Source organism: Lissotriton vulgaris, chromosome 2_2 (assembly GCF_964263255.1).
Source record: "Lissotriton vulgaris chromosome 2_2, aLisVul1.2, whole genome shotgun sequence".
Lineage (NCBI taxonomy): Eukaryota > Metazoa > Chordata > Amphibia > Caudata > Salamandridae > Lissotriton > Lissotriton vulgaris.
In genome coordinates, this window is record NC_141688.1 from 194244453 (window position 1) to 194269070 (window position 24618).

General features: G+C 47.1%; 1 protein-coding gene across 1 annotated transcript in view; it reads right to left on the reverse strand.

Annotated features, from left to right (window-relative positions):
* Window positions 1–24618, reverse strand: part of ZDHHC13 (zDHHC palmitoyltransferase 13) — a 322174-nt gene that overhangs the window by 249145 nt on the left and 48411 nt on the right. Inside the window, exon 3 of the mRNA XM_086959524.1 lies at window positions 7243–7365. Within this exon, the coding sequence (XP_086815650.1) occupies window positions 7243–7365 (123 nt within the window). The remainder of the gene's footprint in view (window positions 1–7242; window positions 7366–24618) is intronic.

Genomic DNA, 24618 nt, shown 5'->3' on the forward strand with positions numbered 1-24618 from the left:
TGAACTGCATTTTACCACTGGCAAATAATCATGAGTAGCTATTCACTTTCCCACTTACCACTTTTTTTCCAACCCTGGAAGAAGTTTTACCTCTGTCCTTGTCAGGAGTGCATTTCCAACCTTTATCTATATGGGAAAATATTAGGGACAAGCTGATGAGACCCTGTAAAACATGCAAGTTAGTAGATCTGCACAGACTCAAAAGTGGATACCAACCTTGGGGGAACTATTGCTTACTGCTACCCTCCAGCCCAAGTATGTAAACCTGCGGAAAGGTGGCAAAAGAAGGGAATTGCTTGTGTTCAAACCCTACTATGGTTTGAGCTCTGGCATAATCAGAGAGGTTATTATCAGAGCTCTTATATTATGAGATTGCTGCAATAATTTGTCGCTGCACTGCATGGGGACCAGTGGATTTTGTTACAGGACAAGCAGTTTTTTTAAACAACCTGTCCCATGGACAAGTAGACATTTTAATAAATTCCACATCTCTGCCCCAAAGGTAGAGGCAACAAAGAAATAAAAAACCTCCTCCCAGAGCGTAGCATGGGAAGCATTGACTATCGGCTGGTAACAGCATACAAGGAAACGATTTTCAAATTTGCACTGTTCTGTCACTGATCAATGACTGTATTTAAATCATTTTTATGTGTTGAGCTTTAAGAGTAATGTCCTGCTATGTTTCCTTGAAATGTTTAAATTATATATAAAATAGTGCATTAGTGCATCAGAGAAGATGTTTTATGTGGTGTCTAAGTGGTCTACAACTGTGGATTGTTCTCTTTTTCAGTGCCTCTATCCACTACCTAACAAATGTTTCTTTCTAGGAGACAAATGTGTTTATCTTTCAGGGTTTAGATTTGTGAGTGAAAGGCACAATGGGCACCGGCAAGTCTAAAGGGACTATGGAGGTGGTAAGACCTCGTATGATGAAAAAGACAAATAAATTATTTAAACAACTGTCATTAGAGAAGGATTTTAAATTACCAAAGATAGCCCGGCAGCTCAGGTTGTAAAAAATACAAATTGTTTAGAATGTGTAATACCCATTTGCGCGATAGCATGGACTTTGAAAGGGAATGAGGGGCGGTGGCCTACATTTGGTTCTCTTGAGACAGCTGATATTGAATACTTGGTAGAAACTATAGACTTAAAGGGTGACCCATCATGGGATTCACACTGTATAAAAGATTGCTTGCAACAGTGGCTTCAATTGCTAAAAATATACCTCTCCTTTGAAAAAAAGAAAGGTCAGGGGACTGCCTTCACTGAATACAGAGACTGTTCTGCAATAGCAATAGTGAACAGTGAGTGCAAATAGCCTAATAAAAAGAAGCTAGAACTAGCAAAGGATTGGCCCACACTTACAGCCAATGTTTATTGGATATAAGTAACTATGTACAAACAGACCAGCATTTTTGTCACTATGGCAACAGTGTGGATGTTCAACAGTTGAAGCAGACCGGGTTAAAGCAATACCAAATGCCACTACTTCTAGTAGGGCTGCTGCTCTGCTGTGTATTTGGACGCACCGCCAAGTAAATATTGACATAAATAAGTTAAAGAAATTGTTTATCGCCTTCAAGCCTCAAGGCCTTTATGTCAAACTGAAGGAAGGAGTAGAAAGTGAGCAAATAACTATTAGAGCATTGACTGAGGAGGAGATTTTGTTGTTTACAGAGGAAGAAAGGAAAAAACAGAGTGTGGATGCTAATAGTAAATTTAATTCCTGGATCACAGATAGAGACAGCAATGAGAACAGCCACCCAACATTGGGACAAATCATCCATTCTGCAGGGTCTGTTCCTCCTGCACCTTATTTCTCAGCCCCTCCTCCAGCAACTTCAATTTACCCATCACTTTCAGGCCCCTACATACACTATGAAAGAAATAATACACACGAGCAGACACTGGCTCCAAAACCATACTCATCATGTGTCCCCTATTTCCACACATCCGGGGAAGGGGATTTAACTAGGGTATCTGACATGCCAACTAGCCCCATAAATGGCAGTTTTAGAACATCAGTCCTGAATAAGCACTTATCAGTAGGAGGGGACATGCTTTTGAATCACCAGCTCAACCTTCCACTTTTTTGTCTGATGGATGATTCAGGGCTGAGTGCAGAGGAGAGAAACAACGAGGAGGAACAAAAGGAGTAAGCACACCTGATAAAGGAGGCAGATGAGTTCCAAGAAGGTGTACACTGATAGGAAGTAAATACAACGGTCCACTAATGAACTCCAGGATAAGGTAGATGAGAGGGAACAGTTGATACATACCCAGTAAAACACACGGGCACTAAAGGGAAAGGGTGAGTACTCATATACTGATGACATACTATTGAACACTAAAATAACTGCTCCAAAAATAGTGTTATGGGGTACAGCCATGCTAAAGCCATGGATCCCCTTGGGGGAACTCAAATGACTAAGGATGACCCTGACCCACTCACTGCTAGTGTGAAATATTATGAGTGGCTTCATAAAATATTTATTGCCTATACCCCCCCTCCCTCAAGATGTATAAATGTTATTAAAATATCATATGGTAGCAGATGGTCTTTAGTACAAAGTGTGTTCCAAATGCCACAGGAAAGAGATTGGACAATACTCACTAATAATATGGAGGTGACAGAAAATAGTTAGAGTCTAACAGGGACACACCTCATGGCCTAGCATTTAAACATGGTGATTTTTGCAACTCACTGCCACATTACAGAAGCCAGGCAAGTCAGTGGCTTATTACATCTAACGGTACAATGAAGCTTTGGTTAACAGGGCACGGGTACCGTGCACAACATAGGCTTATAAGGTGTTAGCTACTCAAACACTTATGAATGGAATAGTAGCTTATCAGGGGGCACCGCATGGACAGGATAATGTACAAGATTACCAGAGAAGAGACAAGATTAGTGTTCAGTGTTCTGTTTGCCGGAGGTACGGGCATTGGGTACGCAATTATAAAAATAATAGAGGTAGCAGGGACTGGAATGAGAGAAGTGACCAGTTTAACAGAAATGATAAAAAGAATCGGAATGAAAGGTTTGACAGAAATGAGATCTAGCCATCAGTACCACCCATGCCCAGAGACCTCAAGAAGAACCAGCACTGCCTGATGAATCCTTTCCAGGAGCAACATTGATCAAGGATGGAGAGGGAGAGGGAGAGGGAGAGGGAGAGGGAGAAGGAGAAAAAAAACGCAGAAACCAGTGCAGAATACTTTATGATGAAGGTATCAGACACACCTGAGGAGAATACCATGTTTCAAATTAAGATAGGAGGTAAAGAGATCGATTTCCTAATAGACAGTGGTGCAACCCTATCCACAGTAAGAAACACGTTGGGTCCTAGTAGTGGTGAAGCAGTCACTACTACAGCAGTAAATGGAATGATAATGCATGAAGATCTGTCAGAACCCCTACCAGTTTCTGTTGATGACTTCACACTGACCCATTAGTTTAACTTGTCACCAGATGCACCCATCAATTTGCTGGGGAGAGACATCCTCTGTAAATTGAATGCTACATTATATTTTTCACAAAATGAGGACAGGTTAGAATTTGCTAATAAAGCACTTACTGTTTGAAAATTAAGTGAGGACTCAGTGTTATGTGAACCGCATTTCTTGTCTCTCTCTCCAACAGGTTACCAATAGACTCCATAATATGGAAAAGAAGGGTGTGCAGTGAGCATTGAGCTAGCACCACATGAATAAAGGTTATTTCAAGTGCCAGCTTCTGAACCACATGTATTCATAGCTGTAGCAACAGGTTACTACCCTAAGGATGTGGGCCCCATGGTCAGACGCCTTCAGGACTTACCTAGAACTAAGTATTTTACATTTCCTTTGGGAATTGTGTCTGTGTTGGGAGATTGAGAAAGGTGGTGCTGGAGATTCTGTATGCTCGGAAATTAAAGGACTGCAGTTTTTGACAAGCTTGAAGGGAATATGGCTTTACAGCGGACTAAAAACAAGGATCTAGAGCAAGTGAACTCAGAGGTTTGGGCAAAACACAAAAATTAGGCCGGATTATTGAAAAGGTGCCCTCCCCATAAAGTGACACTTAAAGCAAATGCAGAATTACCTTATGTCTGTCAGTATAGATTGTCAACCTCTGACTGAGAAGGGAATAAAACGTGATTAAATCCCTCTTGCAACAGGGTATCATTAAAAACACTCATACAAATGTTGACAGTGAAACACTTCAGTGGGTCGCACCAAACCTAATCTCGTCAAAATATCACAAAAAAGCAGAGGGAAGTGCCCTAAGATGTGTGTACACAAACTAGGCACCCACTGTCAAGGTGTGGTCCTACTGGATCGAAAATGTTTAACATAAAGAGCTATTGGTGCACCAACACACAAATACAGTAACAATTACAAAGTCTGTATACAAGGTTTGTTCTTCAAGTCGTTTTTTTATTGATAAAACAGATCAAGCAACATGTAGGGTAGACCAGCCAATGCGTTTCGTCCAAAGAGATGGACTTCTTCAGGGCAGAAGCGGGTTCCACTCAAAGCGAGGGGCCAACGTATCTGTGGCAAATGCAGATGACTGAAAGCCGGGCAGCTGAATGTCTCTGATTAGGATTTAAAATAGTTGCAAGCAGCTGTGTGCTAGGGTCTGATGCTGGATACATATGCAGCTCATTCAGTCAAAATAAGAACATAGTTGAAACAATCCAAAATCGATGTATCAATCAACCAATAATCAATGCTCAGCAACACATGCGCCACATCCAGACCAGATTTGCAGCAAACACCATTAGAAAAGACAGCCTCAGTGGTACACTGATGGTTCCTCCAGCAGACTAACAGACACAGATTACAGAGCAGGGTATGCTAGAACAGTAGACACCACATTTGAAAGTACAGCACTCCCCCTGGCACATCTGCCCAGCAAGACGAGCTGTATGCTGTAACAACGGCATACATCCTAGCTGAGGGAAACATGAAAGCATTTAAAGTGACTCACGTTATGCCTTTGATGTTGTCCACAATTTGGCCAGCAAAGCGCGCGCGCACGCGCACACACACACACACACACACACACACACACACACACACACACACACACACACACACACACACACACACACACACACACACACACACACACACACACACACACACACACACACACACACACACACACACACACACACACACACACACACACACACACACACACACACACACACACACACACACACACACACACACACACACACACACACACACACACACACACACACACACACACACACACACACACACACACACACACACACACACACACACACACACACACACACACACACACACACTCTCTCTCTCTCTCTCTCTCTCTCTCTCTCTCTCTCTCTCTCTCTCTGAGGCCTCTGTTACTTACAAGTTTAGTTCAACCTATTTTCTGTTCCCTTGTTTGCTTAAAATGCATCAAGTATATTTTGCTCTATGCTTTGTGCTTGCATGGCAATTCTAATTTGTATATATCTGTATATGGACTTCGTCCTCATCTGAGGGTTTTACTGGGGACATCACTTACTTTCATATATAAGCACCCGACAAAGTCAGAGGGGGGCAGTAGAAGCTAGTTCCAAGACGTAATATTGGAATGTGCGTCTGCCTTCTGCCTTGGTATGCCAATAAACAAGAAAGCTGCAAATACATTTGCTTTGTTTCGGAGCCTGCTTGGTGTCTGTGTGTTCCTTGTGTAGCTCCCGAGTAGGGTTGAAGATTTATTGACAGCAGGTATGTTCATGGAACAGCTCCTGGAGCGGTCCCGCGGCCTGTTCGTATAGCGCTCAAGTGACTTAGGTCAACGTGAAGTCTTGGAAGACTGAAACATCCGTGCCATTTTGACTATTTCTAGCTATAACATAATTGATGCGTTTCGTTGTAAATAATACTAATGGGACCTTTATAGACATGAGACTGTAATAGTGATAATTAATTACAATCATATTGAGTAATAGTGCATTGCAAAAATTTGACTTAGAACGGTGTAATGCCGGACATTTGATTTAAGTGTTAAGCCCACCATATAATGATAACTTTATGCGAATGTGAACAAGGTCATTTGTCTGATCGAAATGAGTTACAATGGACTTGGCAGAAATGCAATAATAAAGAATAATGGAGAAAAGCTGGTGTCTGTGCCTGATCCTTGTTGGATTCTTGGAGTGACGGGCGGAGAAGTTCGAGATAGATCTACATCGAGATACACATCTCTATCTCGGTCTCTATCTACCTCTACATCTCTACCTCTATCCATCTCTCTCTCTTTCTCTATACATATCCATCTCTGTCTATTTCTCTCTATATATCTATTTCTATCTATCTCTATCACTATCACTCTATCTATAGATACACAGATAAATAGATAGATAAATAGATTTAATTCAGCCAGTACTCTTCATTCACTCATTGTTCTATTTTTTTTATTTTTACATTTAGCCAATGTTTACATCAGGCAGACAAGGGCCGATAACCTCACCAACACAAATGAGGGAGCACCATGGGAGGAATAATGATTTTCAAGATTTTTGCTTTTCTGCCCAAACTCCCAAATTGGGCGCAGAAGGGTTGAAACATGTCGACCACTCACAGACAGGTGTGATAGAACAGTAACCCTTCTAGCACCTCACCATCACTTTATTTTTAACCTTTGCCCAATCTACGAAAAAATAAACACTGGGTCAATAGATGTAATTTAAGCTTCACTGCACTCCACATTCACTTTCCCTAATCACTACTATCAATACCAGTCGGTCCTCCTCCAGGTAGAGGAAAGCATAACTAAGACCCGATGATGATGCTTTTAACGTAACCATCCCTGCGGAGAACCAAGATATACCACACATACGGTTAATTCGTGAATGAGGGTTTTTTTAAGATGATCAGGAACCCTGACCCTGGTAATAAACAGGACAAGTGATTCATTCTCCCTTGATTAGACCTTACATAGCCGGGAGCCGAAGGAATCATAACTTCTCTCTTCCGCTTTTCTGATTATGAAACCACGATAAAAAACCATGAAGACTCTGGGTGGGGAGTTAGGAAGAAGACCGAGAAACCACTATTACACAATTTCCCATAAGTTTGATTTGTCACTTAATGGAGAGGTACTTTCAAAGCAACAGTCTAGCTGTACATACATCTAAAAGCCAAAAAATCTAACAATAAAAAGCAAATACTTCTAGTACAAGTAGTTATCGACTGCACAGCTCAACTTACTTCACAAGCTCCAGTCTGTTGTTAATTGCAGCCCAGTGGAGGAGTGTAACATTTTCCTTATCTGGTTGTCGGACATCATATCCCGCTTCCACAAGTTCTTTGCACCGTTGCAGTATGCCATGTCTTTAACAATATCAACAAAACACCTGGTTAGTTTTCTGTGCCACTATATGGATCATTACTGATAAACAAATATGTACACACACACAAACAGGACGGTCTGTGTATGCATGTACAGACACACACAAATACACACTCCGAGCTGTACACTTCCTTTTCGCTTTACGATATCTGGTTATGTAACCTATTCAAAGAGGGCATTTTTCAGTTTGCGAGGACAGGAACGGAGACAAAGTAATGAACTGCTTCTTTGTAATCATGTTCATCAGACCATTTGAATTCTAAAAATCAGAACACAATTTATTTGTATAGCACACAACGAAATATTTGTTCATGCTTTTAAACAGTAGTTATCAAAATCTAAGTGAACGGTGCTCGTTTTCATTTGCCGCCAGAGAATGAAAGGCTGAGCCTTCACTGTAAGGACTCAAACCCCTGACCTGTAAACTGATTTCCGAATCAAGCAATTAATTAGACTTCAGCATCTCTCACAGATCAGAAGCAGAATTTGGGGCAAGTATATTACTGTTCAGAACCCAAAAAGTATTGTCTTTTCTGTGCTAGGTAACACTCCTAAACCCATACTGAAAAAAGCTTAGCCCACTCCATTAATACACAACCTCTAGGATCAGCTGAAGCAGTATAGAAGGGCAAGTAGCCGCTTCTGCTACAGCTCCAGTCCAGCCCCACTGGCTCCCCTACCAGCACCCATCTTGGGTGTGGTGGGAGCCAGCATTTCATATTGCTCCCACTGGGCGAGAGCAATTCTGTTTCCTTAAGCGTCTGTGTTCCTGCCCGGCAGAGCAATTTTCTGCTCCCGCTGGGTGGGAGCACAGAAGACTGTCCTTGCAGGCAGAAAACTAACAATTCCATGGGGGTTGACGACCCAAGGACACAGTCATGGAGTCGCCCCAAGGTTCCCCCCTCCGAGCCATACAAAGGTAAGGAGGCGCGCATGCCCATCCCCTTTAATTAAATGACCCAGAGGGCCTAGTACAGCAGGGAATTGCCGAAGTAAGGTGTTCTAATAAACTCTTACTTTACATTTAAAAACATAGAATTGCCTTGGTGGTGGGCCCAATGGAACCTCAAATTCCATTGCACAGCCAGCCTGTGTCATCGGAATTAGTCAACCAGGGAGATGTAGGAGGCTAAGAATCATCAGACTTACTATCACAGAGTTTGAAACATCGGGATCATAGCACGAATGAATGTCCATTAGTCGCCGCCTTGGAGGAAAGGCTTTGAATTGCCATGTGTCGATGATAGCCCAAACAAATGGCAATCTCTGCAAAGGAGTCCATAGTGACTTTGATTTGTCGACTGTGAACCCCCACAATGTCAAGAGGTTCCTCATCGTCTGGTGGTGGTCTAAGACTGATTTTGGCGAGCCTACTTTCAACAGTCAGTCATCAAGGTAGGAAAAGACTGGTATTCTCAACTATTGAAAGTGTGCCATGACAACCGTCATCACTTTTTTGAAAATTGAGGGGCATTGGTGATGCCACAGAGGTGCACTACAAACCCGAAAGGATATATAAAAAATGCGTCCCGCAGGTCGAAGGACACCATAGAGTCCAGAGTGACCAAGATCTGGGCCAACTCGCACATTTTGGGATTCGCAGGTAGGAATTCAGAGTTTGAAGGTCCAATATTGGCTGGAGGCCTCCATCCTTTTGCAGCACAATGCAAAAGCGAGAGTAACAACCATCTCTTCTTTTCTTTGTTACATTTTCTTTAACAACAACCGCTCAGTACATCTTTTCTTACACAGATATTGCAACATTAGAACACATTTTTCTCTCAATTAACTTCTAAATCCGCTAGTTGTTGTCTGTCAATTTGTAGTCTGGTGTTGTTGTTGCTATGGGAAGGAGAGGATTCTATTTTATACATATATATATATATTTTAAACATACTTTGTACTTTCTCCTGTCCTCTCTATACTCTTTCTTAGTGTCCCCTATTGGACCTCCACCGCCCCACCAGCCATCTCCTCTTGAGGAGTCTGAAATACTCTCTATGAGACCTCTTGGAGCAAAAACGTTGCCTCCTGCAGTACAATGGCGAGGTGCTCCTCTGAAAGTCAATCAGAAGTGTATGGGGATGGGGGGGGGTATCGGGGCAGGGTAGGGCATAACTATGTTGAATGATCTGTAGGACCCATCTGTTGGACATGATGACTCACCATCCTAGGAGCAAATACTGTATCCTACCCTCCTCTGGTTGGGTGTGTGGCACCAAGGCGGCTTAACGGCAGTTGCCACAAGCGGACTGGCTGGACTGGTTCCCCGGCTAGTTTGAGCAATGCCTGCAGACCCCATCCCCAGCTTGGAAAGGACTGAGGTAGCTGCTGAAATGGTTGGGGCACTTCTTCAGTTAAAATCTTTATTCCGTTGACAAAAATAACCATAAAAGTATACAATAAATATGGCATAAAAACGACCCAATATAACACATTAGCAAATAAAATTTACAGAACAGGAAAAAACTGTTTTGCAAACATAAGCACAACAAGTACAGTACATAAGCAACATTTCCAAGATCGATCGCCTGTACATTAGTATACCACATACAAAAAAGGACACCACAAATAAAACAATGTCATTAGAGAGTATCTGCAGGTAGACGAGAGCGGCGCAAACCTGGATAGATTTTAGAGATTTCAACATAGGGGTAAGAAAACAAGTTACTTACCTATAACTTTGGTTCCCCAGTATTGGTAACTTTCATAGATTCCCATGCTTTGTATCATTCCCCGTCGTCGGAATGGGAGCCTCGGTAAATAGTAAAAAACCATAGTAGTAAGCACAAAGTGAAAAATAGGCCTAGGCCTCATCTCATTTTGTAGCTTATCCACCTCTTTTTGTAAAAGAGGCCAAATTTCTGCAGCAGCCAATCAGAGCAGCCTCACCCCATAGAACCTTCCTGAGAGAAGCTCAGAGCCTCAGATTTTCGTAGCCGTTGTATACAGCTATCCACCAAGACAGGGCCGGCCCAAGGCATGTGCAAATTGTGCACCTGCACAGGGCCGCCAAACCCGAGGGGCCGCCACGACGACAGACCGGTCACTGAGCCGAGGATCGGATTCAGATCTAGTATCACTGTGGCGGCCCCCTGGCAGGATTTGGCGGCCTCCGCGACCTGGCAATGGCTTGGCAGCGACGGCGCGCGTGAGTGCTCGAGTCTTGTTTACATAGTCAGTTTGGTTTCAGTTTAAGTTGGGCAGCAGCCAGCAGTTGGGTCCCAGGGCCGTCAATCTTACCCTATGACGACGTGACGGCCCTGGGACAGCCCCCGCGCGCTGTGCGCGGTTTATCCACGACGTCACACCCCGCCCTGCGGCGCCTCAGTGTGGGAGAGTGCGTCACTGTGAGCGGGTGCGTCGTCAACTCCGACTGAGCTCGTCACGGAGAACAAGAATTAAAAATCATATCAAAATTAAGCGACTCCTCGTCCTACCGCCTGATCATCTTCATCGAGAGACACTAGAACACCTGAGCAGGGCCGGCTCTAGGCTCATGGTGGCCCTGTGCAGGGAGCGTAGGTGGGGGCCCCCGGAAGATGGGGGCTTTCCTTACAGCAGGCGTTGGTGATTTATTCACTGTAGGTACTTCTTACATTAATTTAGGCTTCTACCACTTCACTTCTAGGCATGAGGTGGTTTTTGGAGTGATTTAATTAGTCCTCAGAAGCAGGCTTTAGGTCTATGAAAGACTTCATTTTTGCAGGTCTGTCTACAACCAGCGGAGCTTGCAGGCTGCAGGGGGGCGGGGCCCAGTGGATACCTGCGTCATATATTTAGGGTTACAAAGTGGCTGGCACACTATGGTGCTTCAGGCTGCATATGACATTCAGTCTTACATGCCAGAGGGGTAGTTAATACACCATATGCAATGGCCTTAGAGGAAAATGAAATGCGCCAAATGGGCTTTCAGCCAATTCTGGCTTCATTTTAGAGCTCAGAGCACAGACACTGGGCAGTGGATAGCAAAGTGTTAGATTTCCAAGGGGTTCATTGCAACAAATCAGAGTCACAGCTGGTAATTATTTGAGAGCAAACGGTTGGATAGCATCAGCAGTTGCAAATACTAAGGTCACTGGGCTTTTCATCCTTCTGAGGTCGATAAAATGAGTTTCATTGACGGACAGAAGACCCCCTGTGGTATAACTCTAGGTTGGCAGACAGGGTGCCACCTGTGTGAGTCCTGTGGTTACAACCCTAGACATGCGTGAAACCTGTGGTACAACCCTAGGGTGGCAGACGTGATGCCACCAGTGCCACACCTGGCATGCCCACTATCAAACCAGCAGCCAGGCAGGATGCCACCTTGGCAGAGGTATCCTGCAGCAGTGAATCTGACCGGCTGCAGCCCGCCCACCCCACAAGGCAGGAGGTGCTGGGGATTATGGGAGGCATGAATAGGGAATGAAGGATGGAGGGTGAGGGTGGGGCTCCTGAAAGGAGGTCGCTGAGGGGGGCTGGGTGGGAATGATGTACAGCCCAAAAGGAAGTGACGTAGGCTTGGAGTTTCGGGAGATGGGATTTGAAGAGAGTGGCCAAAAGCTCTGGCGGTGGCCTTGGTTTTGCAGGCGTGGGGACGGGTTCCTGCCAAGCTGAAGACCATCAAAGCAACCTTTGTTAAAGTCCAGCCTTGCGAAGCGCGTGTGATGGATGGAACCAACATTCGCGGCGTTAGGAGCGGAAAGCACTGATTGTGTGATCCTGCGCAGCTCGCCTCGGGCGTTGGTCCTGTTATTTTCATCATGTTAAATAAAGGCGCGTGGCTGTTTCATTTGCTGTGCTCCCACAGGCTTGTTTTTTATTGTCATTCATGTCGCGCACACACAGGATCCTGTGCCACCGCAGACTGCCCCTTCTGTGCGCACGGCACCGGACGACCTATGCTGTCTCCAACAGAGAGCACTGATAACGTCCGCAGCAGTATAAGGCTGCAGGTTTTTCACTTTATTGTCCACTTGTTTAGGTTGGCATGGCATGCAGACGAAAGGCTGCTTCAGAGCATCTGTAAGGAGAAGGACTGGAATCACTGTACACGGGCCTGCACATTCCCCATGAGTGCATTTCTTCAGCGGTTGTAGTGGAGTCTCCCTTAGCATGCTTTTCTACTGTTTTTCTTTTTTTTTACTTTATCTTGTTTTGCTCAAGCTGTGGGTTGGTGGTGGAAGGGCATGCTCCAGCCTGTGGGCACGCACCTCCCCCCTCTGTCATCCTGCCTCCTAGCCCTCTTCACAGGACATCAAGCTAATCCCACCCCCACCTGCTCCGGCCAGTGACAGGTCATTGTTAAACACCCCTTCCCCACCCCTCTCCATTGTCATGAAGACATGGCTGCAAGGGGGACCTCCCCCTCTCACTGCTGCCAGCAGCAGCTCCCAAGAGCCTGGTAGGCTGTTTTCTGAAGTTTGGATGAGTTGCTAACATTACACCACGCCTTAAGTCGTTGGCTTTCATGTAACAAATCAGTGAATTCTGGGACATTTAGTATTAGGTTGCTTCACTTAAATCAGCTGAACAAAGTGATCTGTTAACTGTGATTTGTGAAACGAGAGCACATGACTGCCCTTTGTTGCACGGCCTACCAAGCCCGTTGCTAAGTTTGTGGCGCTTTCAAGTGTGTTCTGTGGGTACTCAAACACACAAGGTAAGGAGTTGCTAGTGTCCTTCCAAGTCTAGTTTGTCTAATGTTTGGAGTCTCCGTGGTGCTCATAAGAGCAATCTCATCAGATTGTAGACTTGACAAGTGAACACTCCTGCGAAGGGCACCGACTGAAGCAGAATCTCCTAAGGTGGACCGGGGATACCCTCCCTCGTCAAGACTGTTTGCAGCAAGGGGGAGGTGTGTGTGCAGGATGTGGTAGTAAAGTAGCTACACTGCTACCTGTGGCACCACGAGACCTGGACCCAAATCTCAACTTCGACATTTCATGTGTCCAAACCGTGTGCTCTTGGGCACATCATTTTAACTCTTCGCTTCTCGTGTTCATTATCTGCCAAAGGCAGTGGCTCTCAATCTAGTTTGGAGCCCCCGGAACTAGCGGCACCCCCTTCCTAGCTAGGCGAACTGAGCAAGAGTCAGGAAAACGGAATAATGGCTGCCGTAATTACTGAGGTGTAATCATGCGAAGAGCAACGAGGCCTAGTCGTGGTTTTAAAAAAAAAAATAATCTACTTGACAAGGAGGCCAATAATTAAGACCGCTTTTTTATGATTTCGATTTGGAATTCTGAGCAGTTTGGTTTAAGATGTGCACCCTTTGTTTGCCGTGGTTGGGGTCTGTGTGGGGCTTTAGTCAGTGACGCATTCTGTGACTAGCAATGAATGCTAAAGACGCTTGCGCACTGAGTGACCGAACACACCTACTCCCACACAGTCAGCTACTCTCTCTTCTCAAAAGCAGGCAGGCACAACCACCTCACATACTGTTACACACGCGTGTCTCGTGTCGTGAACATAATGTGGCGGCGCACTGGCGCAGAGACAAAAACCAATATACCATTATTCAGTAGTACTATTGCCGACTACGCTGCGCATCATGTTATTACGCACTCATGATCATATTCATTAGCAGCTCAAATGGAAAGACAGGCAGGCCAGGCGATTATTACAAGTCATGATTAATTTATAAATATATTTTGTGAGCACACAGTCTCAGTCTCACCGGCGTTAGTCAGACTCTGGGGGTGGGGGGGAAGAGACTTGTCGGAGGAGGACACTCAGGTCAGGGCCGGCCCAAGGCATGTGCAAACTGTGCACCTGCACAGGGCCGCCAAACCCGAGGGGCCGCCACGACGACAGACCGGTCACTGAGCCGAGGATCGGATTCAGATCTAGTATCACTGTGGCGGCCCCCTGGCAGGATTTGGCGGCCTCCGCGACCTGGCAATGGCTTGGCAGCGACGGCGCGCGTGAGTGCTCGAGTCTTGTTTACATAGTCAGTTTGGTTTCAGTTTAAGTTGGGCAGCAGCCAGCAGTTGGGTCCCAGGGCCGTCAATCTTACCCTATGACGACGTGACGGCCCTGGGACAGCCCCCGCGCGCTGTGCGCGGTTTATCCACGACGTCACACTCCGCCCTGCGGCGCCTCAGTGTGGGAGAGTGCGTCACTGTGAGCGGGTGCGTCGTCAACTCCGACTGAGCTCGTCACGGAGAACAAGAATTAAAAATCATATCAAAATTAAGCGACTCCTCGTCCTACCGCCTGATCATCTTCATCGAGAGACACTAGAACACCTGAGTGTCCTCCTCCGACAAGTCTCTTCCCCCCCACCCCCAGAGTCTGACTAACGCCGGTGAGACTGAGACTGTGTGCTCACAAAATATATTTATAAATTAATCATGACTTGTAATAATCGCCTGGCCTGCCTGTCTTTCCATTTGAGCTGCTAATGAATATGATCATGAGTGCGTAATAACATGATGCGCAGCGTAGTCGGCAATAGTACTACTGAATAATGGTATATTGGTTTTTGTCTCTGCGCCAGTGCGCCGCCACATTATGTTCACGACACGAGACACGCGTGTGTAACAGTATGTGAGGTGGTTGTGCCTGCCTGCTTTTGAGAAGAGAGAGTAGCTGACTGTGTGGGAGTAGGTGTGTTCGGTCACTCAGTGCGCAAGCGTCTTTAGCATTCATTGCTAGTCACAGAATGCGTCACTGACTAAAGCCCCACACAGACCCCAACCACGGCAAACAAAGGGTGCACATCTTAAACCAAACTGCTCAGAATTCCAAATCGAAATCATAAAAAAGCGGTCTTAATTATTGGCCTCCTTGTCAAGTAGATTATTTTTTTTTTTAAAACCACGACTAGGCCTTGTTGCTCTTCGCATGATTACACCTCAGTAATTACGGCAGCCATTATTCCGTTTTCCTGACTCTTGCTCAGTTCGCCTAGCTAGGAAGGGGGTGCCGCTAGTTCCGGGGGCTCCAAACTAGATTGAGAGCCACTGCCTTTGGCAGATAATGAACACGAGAAGCGAAGAGTTAAAATGATGTGCCCAAGAGCACACGGTTTGGACACATGAAATGTCGAAGTTGAGATTTGGGTCCAGGTCTCGTGGTGCCACAGGTAGCAGTGTAGCTACTTTACTACCACATCCTGCACACACACCTCCCCCTTGCTGCAAACAGTCTTGACGAGGGAGGGTATCCCCGGTCCACCTTAGGAGATTCTGCTTCAGTCGGTGCCCTTCGCAGGAGTGTTCACTTGTCAAGTCTACAATCTGATGAGATTGCTCTTATGAGCACCACGGAGACTCCAAACATTAGACAAACTAGACTTGGAAGGACACTAGCAACTCCTTACCTTGTGTGTTTGAGTACCCACAGAACACACTTGAAAGCGCCACAAACTTAGCAACGGGCTTGGTAGGCCGTGCAACAAAGGGCAGTCATGTGCTCTCGTTTCACAAATCACAGTTAACAGATCACTTTGTTCAGCTGATTTAAGTGAAGCAACCTAATACTAAATGTCCCAGAATTCACTGATTTGTTACATGAAAGCCAACGACTTAAGGCGTGGTGTAATGTTAGCAACTCATCCAAACTTCAGAAAACAGCCTACCAGGCTCTTGGGAGCTGCTGCTGGCAGCAGTGAGAGGGGGAGGTCCCCCTTGCAGCCATGTCTTCATGACAATGGAGAGGGGTGGGGAAGGGGTGTTTAACAATGACCTGTCACTGGCCGGAGCAGGTGGGGGTGGGATTAGCTTGATGTCCTGTGAAGAGGGCTAGGAGGCAGGATGACAGAGGGGGGAGGTGCGTGCCCACAGGCTGGAGCATGCCCTTCCACCACCAACCCACAGCTTGAGCAAAACAAGATAAAGTAAAAAAAAAGAAAAACAGTAGAAAAGCATGCTAAGGGAGACTCCACTACAACCGCTGAAGAAATGCACTCATGGGGAATGTGCAGGCCCGTGTACAGTGATTCCAGTCCTTCTCCTTACAGATGCTCTGAAGCAGCCTTTCGTCTGTATGCCATGCCAACCTAAACAAGTGGACAATAAAGTGAAAAACCTTCAGCCTTATACTGCTGCGGACGTTATCAGTGCTCTCTGTTGGAGACAGCATAGGTCGTCCGGTGCCGTGCGCACAGAAGGGGCAGTCTGCGGTGGCACAGGATCCTGTGTGTGCGCGACATGAATGACAATAAAAAACAAGCCTGTGGGAGCACAGCAAATGAAACAGCCACGCGCCTTTATTTAACATGATGAAAATAACAGGACCAACGCCCGAGGCGAGCTGCGCAGGATCACACAATCAGTGCTTTCCGCTCCTAACGCCGCGAATGTTGGTTCCATCCATCACACGCGCTTCGCAAGGCTGGACTTTAACAAAGGTTGCTTTGATGGTCTTCAGCTTGGCAGGAACCCGTCCCCACGCCTGCAAAACCAAGGCCACCGACCAGAGCTTTTGGCCACTCTCTTCAAATCCCATCTCCCGAAACTCCAAGCCTACGTCACTTCCTTTTGGGCTGTACATCATTCCCACCCAGCCCCCCTCAGCGACCTCCTTTCAGGAGCCCCACCCTCACCCTCCATCCTTCATTCCCTATTCATGCCTCCCATAATCCCCAGCACCTCCTGCCTTGTGGGGTGGGCGGGCTGCAGCCGGTCAGATTCACTGCTGCAGGATACCTCTGCCAAGGTGGCATCCTGCCTGGCTGCTGGTTTGATAGTGGGTATGCCAGGTGTGGCACTGGTGGCATCACGTCTGCCACCCTAGGGTTGTACCACAGGTTTCACGCATGTCTAGGGTTGTAACCACAGGACTCACACAGGTGGCACCCTGTCTGCCAACCTAGAGTTATACCACAGGGGGTCTTCTGTCCGTCAATGAAACTCATTTTATCGACCTCAGAAGGATGAAAAGCCCAGTGACCTTAGTATTTGCAACTGCTGATGCTATCCAACCGTTTGCTCTCAAATAATTACCAGCTGTGACTCTGATTTGTTGCAATGAACCCCTTGGAAATCTAACACTTTGCTATCCACTGCCCAGTGTCTGTGCTCTGAGCTCTAAAATGAAGCCAGAATTGGCTGAAAGCCCATTTGGCGCATTTCATTTTCCTCTAAGGCCATTGCATATGGTGTATTAACTACCCCTCTGGCATGTAAGACTGAATGTCATATGCAGCCTGAAGCACCATAGTGTGCCAGCCACTTTGTAACCCTAAATATATGACGCAGGTATCCACTGGGCCCCGCCCCCCTGCAGCCTGCAAGCTCCGCTGGTTGTAGACAGACCTGCAAAAATGAAGTCTTTCATAGACCTAAAGCCTGCTTCTGAGGACTAATTAAATCACTCCAAAAACCACCTCATGCCTAGAAGTGAAGTGGTAGAAGCCTAAATTAATGTAAGAAGTACCTACAGTGAATAAATCACCAACGCCTGCTGTAAGGAAAGCCCCCATCTTCCGGGGGCCCCCACCTACGCTCCCTGCACAGGGCCACCATGAGCCTAGAGCCGGCCCTGACCAAGATCAGAAGAGTGAGCTTTCCCAGGGGAGGTGGGTGGGCGCATGGGAATCTATGAAAGTTACCAATACTGGGGAACCAAAGTTACAGGTAAGTAACTTGTTTTCTTGCCCCAGTATTGGAACTTTCATAGATTCCCATGCTTTGTATCAGAGTAACTAGCAGTAAAGAAAAACATATTTTGCCATACCTGAACCTGAAAATGTGACACATCTCTGTAAAGAACAGCAGAACACATAGGATCATGAAATATGACAATAATGCAGTATACAAAATATGCAATAGGAAGGCGGGATAGAAAGGAAAAGCTCACCGACTTATTGGAAAAGATTCCTCAGGACTGCTTGGCCCACTGCTGCATCCTCCTTCACAGAAGAATCCAGACAATAGTGGCGGGTGAAGGTGTGGACACTGCTCCACGTTGCCGCCCTGCAAATGTCCTTGATAGGGACTCCTGCGAATAACGCCGCAGAGGAAGCCATGGATCTGGTAGAGTGAGCACGAACTGCTCGCTGCAGAGGTTTCCCAGCCGCCTGGTGACAAAATTGTATAGCACTGGAAATCCAACGGGAAATACAAGCCTTAGAAACTGCACAACCCTTGCGTGGAGCACTGAAGGAAACAAAGAGCTGTTCTTTCCGCAGGTGAAGAAGGCTTTGGAAAAAATGGTTTCAAGAATACGGGTTCATTCAGGTGGAATTCCGAAGGAACTTTCGGGATAAATTTAGGATTCGTCCGTAGAATCAGCACATTATTCTTAAACTGGAGAAATGGTTCCTCAATCGTGAAAGCCTGGATCTCACTTACTCTGCGAGCCGATGTCAGGGCCAAGAGAAGAGCCACTTTCCAGGAAAGAAACTTAAGGTCAGACTTATGCACAGGTTCAAAAGGGGCTTTCATGAGGGATGACAAAACTAGATTCAAGTGCCAAGTCGGAGGAGGTGGCCGGACTGGAGGAAAGACCCTGAATAAACCCTTCAGGAATTGCTTGACAATCCTTGCCGACCATAGGGAAGGCCCTGAAGATGAACGTCGGAATCTAGAGATGGCTGCCAGATGGACCTTTATCGACGATGGAGCCAATCCTGATTTCGCCAGTGAAAGAATGTAAGGCAAGAGCTTGTGTGGAGAAGAAGTATACGGGTGTAAACCTTCCTTCTGGCACCAAACACAGAATCTCTTCCATTTGGCTCGATAGGTCTTGTTGGTACTAGGGGCTCGAGCCTGAGCTAGAATGTCTCTACATTCCCTTGAGAGATCTAAACCCTGGAACTCTCTGAACTCAGGAGCCACGCTGTCAATCGCAGGGACTTCAAGTCCGGATGTAGAACCTGACCGTGAGACATTGTCAGCAAAGTTGGAACAGGATGTAGGAGAACTGGTTGGTCCTGGGAGAGGAGAAGAAGCTCCGAGTACCAAACTTGTCTGGGCCATGCTGGAGCGATCAGAATCATCCTGCACGGTTCCACCTTGAGTTTGCTGATCAACTTCGGAATCAGTGGAATGGGAGGAAAGGCGTAAACAAAGGCGCCTGACCAGGCAATCAAAAGCGCATTCCCCAAGGATTCCCGATGGTGAACCCTGCTTGCGAAGGACAGGCATTTGGCGTTCTGGGGAGTCGCAAACAGGTCGATGGATGGTGTCCCCCATCGAGCAAAGAGTTCTTCCAGAACGGTCTGATCCAGTTCCCACTCGTGAGAGACTGTCCTCCGACGACTCAAAGCGTCCGCCTTGACATTGAGTGTCCCCGCTAGATGTTCCGCTGAGAGGGAGACATTGTTCTGTATTAACCAATTCCATAGCGTTTGGGCTTCCTTGGAGAGGGTGGAGGATCTTGTGCCACCCTGTTTGTTTATGTAGTGCATGGCTGTAGTGTTGTCCGTACGAACCAGCACTGCCCTGTTTTGAATCCTCGGAAGAAAAGCTTGAAGAGCCAAGCGGATAGCGAGAAGTTCCAGGAGGTTGATATGGAACTTGCGTTGCACTGGACTCCAGTGACCGCTGACCTTTAGCTCCTGGAGGACCGCTCCCCATCCTTCCACGGAAGCATCCGTTGTTACAATCAGGGGAGATGGAGGAAGGAGGAACGATAAGCCCTTGGAAAGATTGTCTTTTTTCAGCCACCAGCTGCCTGCTTTTCTCATTTCCTTGGTAACGACAACCTTGTCGTCGAAGGATCCTGTGACCTGCCGCCACTGTCTGTCCAGTTGCTCTTGTAGTGGACGCATCCTGAGCCTGCAGTGCGGAACTAAAGGAATGCAAGATGAAATCGATCCGAGAAGTGATTTGTACTTGCGAACTGTCAGTGTCTTTCGAGATTGGAGAAGACGAGCTGAACACATTAGTTTGGTCTGGCGTTCCTCCGATGGAAGGGCTAAGCAACTGTCCGTGTTCAGGATGGCTCCTAGGAACCTTGCTGACCTGGATGGGTATAGAACCGATTTCTCCCTGTTGAGTCGAAGACCTAGTCGCTCGAACAGATCTTTGCATGTCCGGACTGCACTGGACGCTTCTTGAACAGATGGAGCTTTCAGCAGCCAATCGTCCAGGTATGGAAACACTTGAATAGCTTGTTTTCTGAGAAAAGCTGCCACCGGAGCTAGAACCTTTGTGAAGATCCGTGGGGCGGACCAGAGACCAAATGGTAGTACCTTGAATTGAAAGTGACTCCTGCCCACTGTAAATCGCAGATATTGCCTGTGAGCTGGATGAATAGGAACGTGGAAGTAGGCGTCCTCCAAATCGAGGGTCGCCATACAATCCCCCCGATTGAGCAGACGAAGGATGTCCTGAAGAGTGACCATCCTGAAGGACAACTTCACGAGATAAGTGTTGAGCTGCCGTAGATCTAAAATTGGACGCCACTTGTCCTTTGTCTTCCGAACCAGGAAGAACCTGGAATAGAACCCTTTCCCCTTCTGCGAAAGGGGTACAGGCTCTACCGCCCCCTTGGTGAAAAGTTGGTGGGCTTCGAGATGAAGGAGCCTGAGATGTTTTGGAGGGAAGGCATCCGGCGCTCTTGTTGGAGGAAGGTCTTGAAACTCCAATGTGTGTCCTTCTCTGACAATCTGGAGGACCCACTGATCCGATGTAATAATCATCCAGTTGTGTAGGCAATGGGAAATCCTGCCCCCCACAGATGTGAATGAGGGAACAGGAACAGTGGAAAGAGCCACCTGGCCGCTATTGTTTCCTGGTGTTGTCTCTCCTTTGCTGCCCCTGACGTCCTTTAGGCTGCTGGCGAGAGAAAGAACCCCTTTGAGAGTATTGTGGCTTATACGTCTGGCTGGACTGAGATCCAGAAGAGTAGCGATTTTGATTGCCTCCACGATAAGAAGAAAAACCTCTACCTCTAGCTCCTCTGAAGGGCACCTTACGATACTGCAATGTACCCAAGGACTTAGCTGTATCCGTGTCCTTTTTGATGCCTTGCAGGGCCTCATCGACGTGCTTGCCAAATAGCATCTCACCGTCATATGGTAGATCCAAGATCTTATTCTGCACCTCCTGCCTGAACCATGTGGCCTTTAACCACCCTTGGCGTCGCAGAACCGCCGAGCCGGCTAGTGCTCGGAATGCGGTGGTTGCAATATCCATTGCCACATCAATGACCTCCGAAGAGGCCCGTTCCCCTTCGAGCAAAATCTTCTTCACCTCCTCCTTAGACGAATCCTGCAGTTCGTCTACAAATGGAGCAAGGTCGCACCACATTTGTCGATCATAGCGTCCCAGAATCGCTAAAGCATTGGCTGCCCTAACCAGGAGACTGGCCATAGCTGAAAACCTCTTGCCCACATTGTCTAGGCGCCTGCCCTCCTTATCCGGCGGTGTAGTCATCGGCGTAGAAGGATTCTTGGACTTGCTCTGGGCAGCCTGCGAAATGACCGAATCCGGTTTCGGTTGGCCAAGTAAACATGCCGGACTGCCATCCGGTGCCTTATACTTCTTTTCTAGTCTCGGAAGTACCGGGAGGACTGTGGCCGGATTATGCATAGCCTTCAAGCCCTCAGACCAGACATGCTCAATGATTGGAATGGACCTCACTGACTTTCTGAATGGTTCTTTAAAGTCATATAAAAAGCAATCCGATTGAACTGTGGTCACTGGGAGACCAAATCTTTTGGATGCCCTGTCCATTAGGTTGTGAAACCCTCCAACGTCCGCTGGAGGCGAAGTAATATTATCCGGGTCGGTGTTGTCCGGATCTATAGGGTCAGCAGTATTCCATTGCGCCTGGTGATCTTGATCAGGATCCGCTTGCTGGTCTGCATCTGAAGACGCAGCGTCATCATCATCAGTATCTTGCACTTGTACTACCTCTTGAGGGCGCACTTCCAGCGCAGTGGTACGCTCTCTTGGGGGCAAAGAATGGTCTGCCACAGGACGTAATGTCTGAGGCGGAGGTGTCGGGGGGCGCACTTGTTGGGCTTCCGGAGGCGCCGGGAAACGTTGCTTGTAGTCCCGCAACATAAGTTGTAAATCCGCCACTAAAGTGGATGGTATTGCCACCATACCTTCAGGTAACTGACGCATAGGCTGTTGTGGAGGCACGTGCCTGGTAGCAGTGCGTTCCTCCTCATAATAATGCTCTGGAGCATAGTGCTGTCGTTCCATCTGCTCCTCTTCAGAGCTAAATTCCTGCACCTTAACCTGGAGGTCAGAAGGGCTATAGGCCTGCCCAAATTCACTGAAAGTCTCTTCCTCAGAGTCATCTTCCAATAGAAGGCTAGGTGGTAACTTCTGAACCTGGCGAGGAGACGTCATCTCTGGCGTGATCTGTTTCCTTTTCCGCGAAAAAACATGTTTTTCCGACATTTCCATCGTCGACGAGGTCGTCGTCGACGAGGCCGTCGTCGACGAGGCCGTCGTCGACGGGAAGGTCTTCTGGGTCTGTGTCGCCAGTGGAAGTGTAGACATAGATACTGTCTTCGTCGCCGAGGATAGCGTCGTCGACGAGGTGAAGCTCATCGTCGATGGTGGTATCGTCGACGGGACCGTCGACGAGCTCGTCGTCATCAACATGGCAACCGGCGTCGTCGACATCGTCGTCGTCGAAGTCGTTCTCGTCGACGACACCGCCGTCGACGGCAGCTTTGCAGACATTGTCGTCGATGTGGAGGTGGTCACCCTCGTCGACGACGAGCAGGATTCCGGAGCCTTGAAAACAGTGGACGGTGTAGGCGTCGACACAGCCGTCGTCGACGAGCCCGTCGACGAGGCAACCCTGGTAGAGCTGTCCTTTTTAACACTCGTAGACGACGTACCTGGGAGCTTAGTCGTCGACGGTTTCTGCTTCTTGTCTGAAGCGACCTCTTGAGCCGGGGTTGAAGGCTTCTTGACCCCACGATCTTTCTCTGAGGAAGGTGAAGAGACTGTAGAAGCCTTTCTCACCTTTTTTGAGGCCAGTTGTTCCTCAGGCTTACCCTGCCTCTCCTTTTCACCTCGGTGAGGAGATTTTTGGGCAGCCGGCCTGTCGGACCTGTCAGAGGTCCCTGGTAAGGCCTTGTGACGGGACTCGTCTGAAGCAGTAAGGGGGGACCTACCCCTTTTCAGAGACCTTCTGGATGACACCATAGACGAGGAGCCCTCACTGTCCGAAGAGATAATGTCTTTCCGGTCCTTCATCTTCTGAAGCCATGTGAGGAGACGTCCTTCCCTGTCCCTCAAGGTCTTGGCTGAGAAGGATCTGCAAATCGGACAGCCTGTTGGTTTATGGTCCGGATACAAACAGTAGATACAATCCTCATGTTTGTCCTCGACAAACAACCTCTTTTTAGAGCAGGTGGCACAGGCTCTAAAAAGGGCTTTCCTCTCCGACATGCTGAGAAAAAATCCAAGTAGTTGAAGAAAAAACTGAAGAAAACTGAGCAGAGCTCAATGGAGACTCCCTTGCACAACGTGCGGTAGAAAATCTGAGGCTCTGAGCTTCTCTCAGGAAGGTTCTATGGGGTGAGGCTGCTCTGATTGGCTGCTGCAGAAATTTGGTATCTTTTACAAAAAGAGGTGGATAAGCTACAAAATGAGATGAGGCCTAGGCCTATTTTTCACTTTGTGCTTACTACTATGGTTTTTTACTATTTACCGAGGCTCCCATTCCGACGACGGGGAATGATACAAAGCATGGGAATCTATGAAAGTTCCAATACTGGGGCAAATATTGCTTCCTGGGCCAGCTAAAATTATCACAGAGGATAAAGACTCTGGTGTCCTGCTGACACCTATTGTCGCAAACACGGGGTAACATTGACCCAGAATTAGCCCAGCCACTAGGTATGGCTAAAAGTTGATGTAGCTGGTAGAATCCAAACCTGGTTGGTATAAATATGGTTTAAGTGTTGCGTATCTGTGCTAGCTAGGGCTCCACACCCTGAGTGCTCTTTAAAAGCATATATCTCCTTTCTGAAGGTTACGGCAACTCAAGCTGTTTCCGGGATAATAAAGAGTTCACTCGAGGAACAAACTCTTGATGTTTTTTCAGTTTTAGGAATGTCAGTGAGTATGGGCTAGAGAAGAATACCACTTTGCCTAGAGAGATGCAAGCAGCCTTTACATACGCTATCCAGGGAAAGAGACAAGCAGTCAGAGAGGATTAGAAGATTAAGGTTTAAATCTTCCCTGGTTCAGATCTTGATCTAACACAACCAGGGGTTGAGAGCTACTAAATCTGTTACGTGGCCTATCCCTAGTCCCATGGATACTGAAAAGGCAGGGGTGCATTGAAGGACCTTCACTAGTCATCAAATAAATTGATTTTTAACT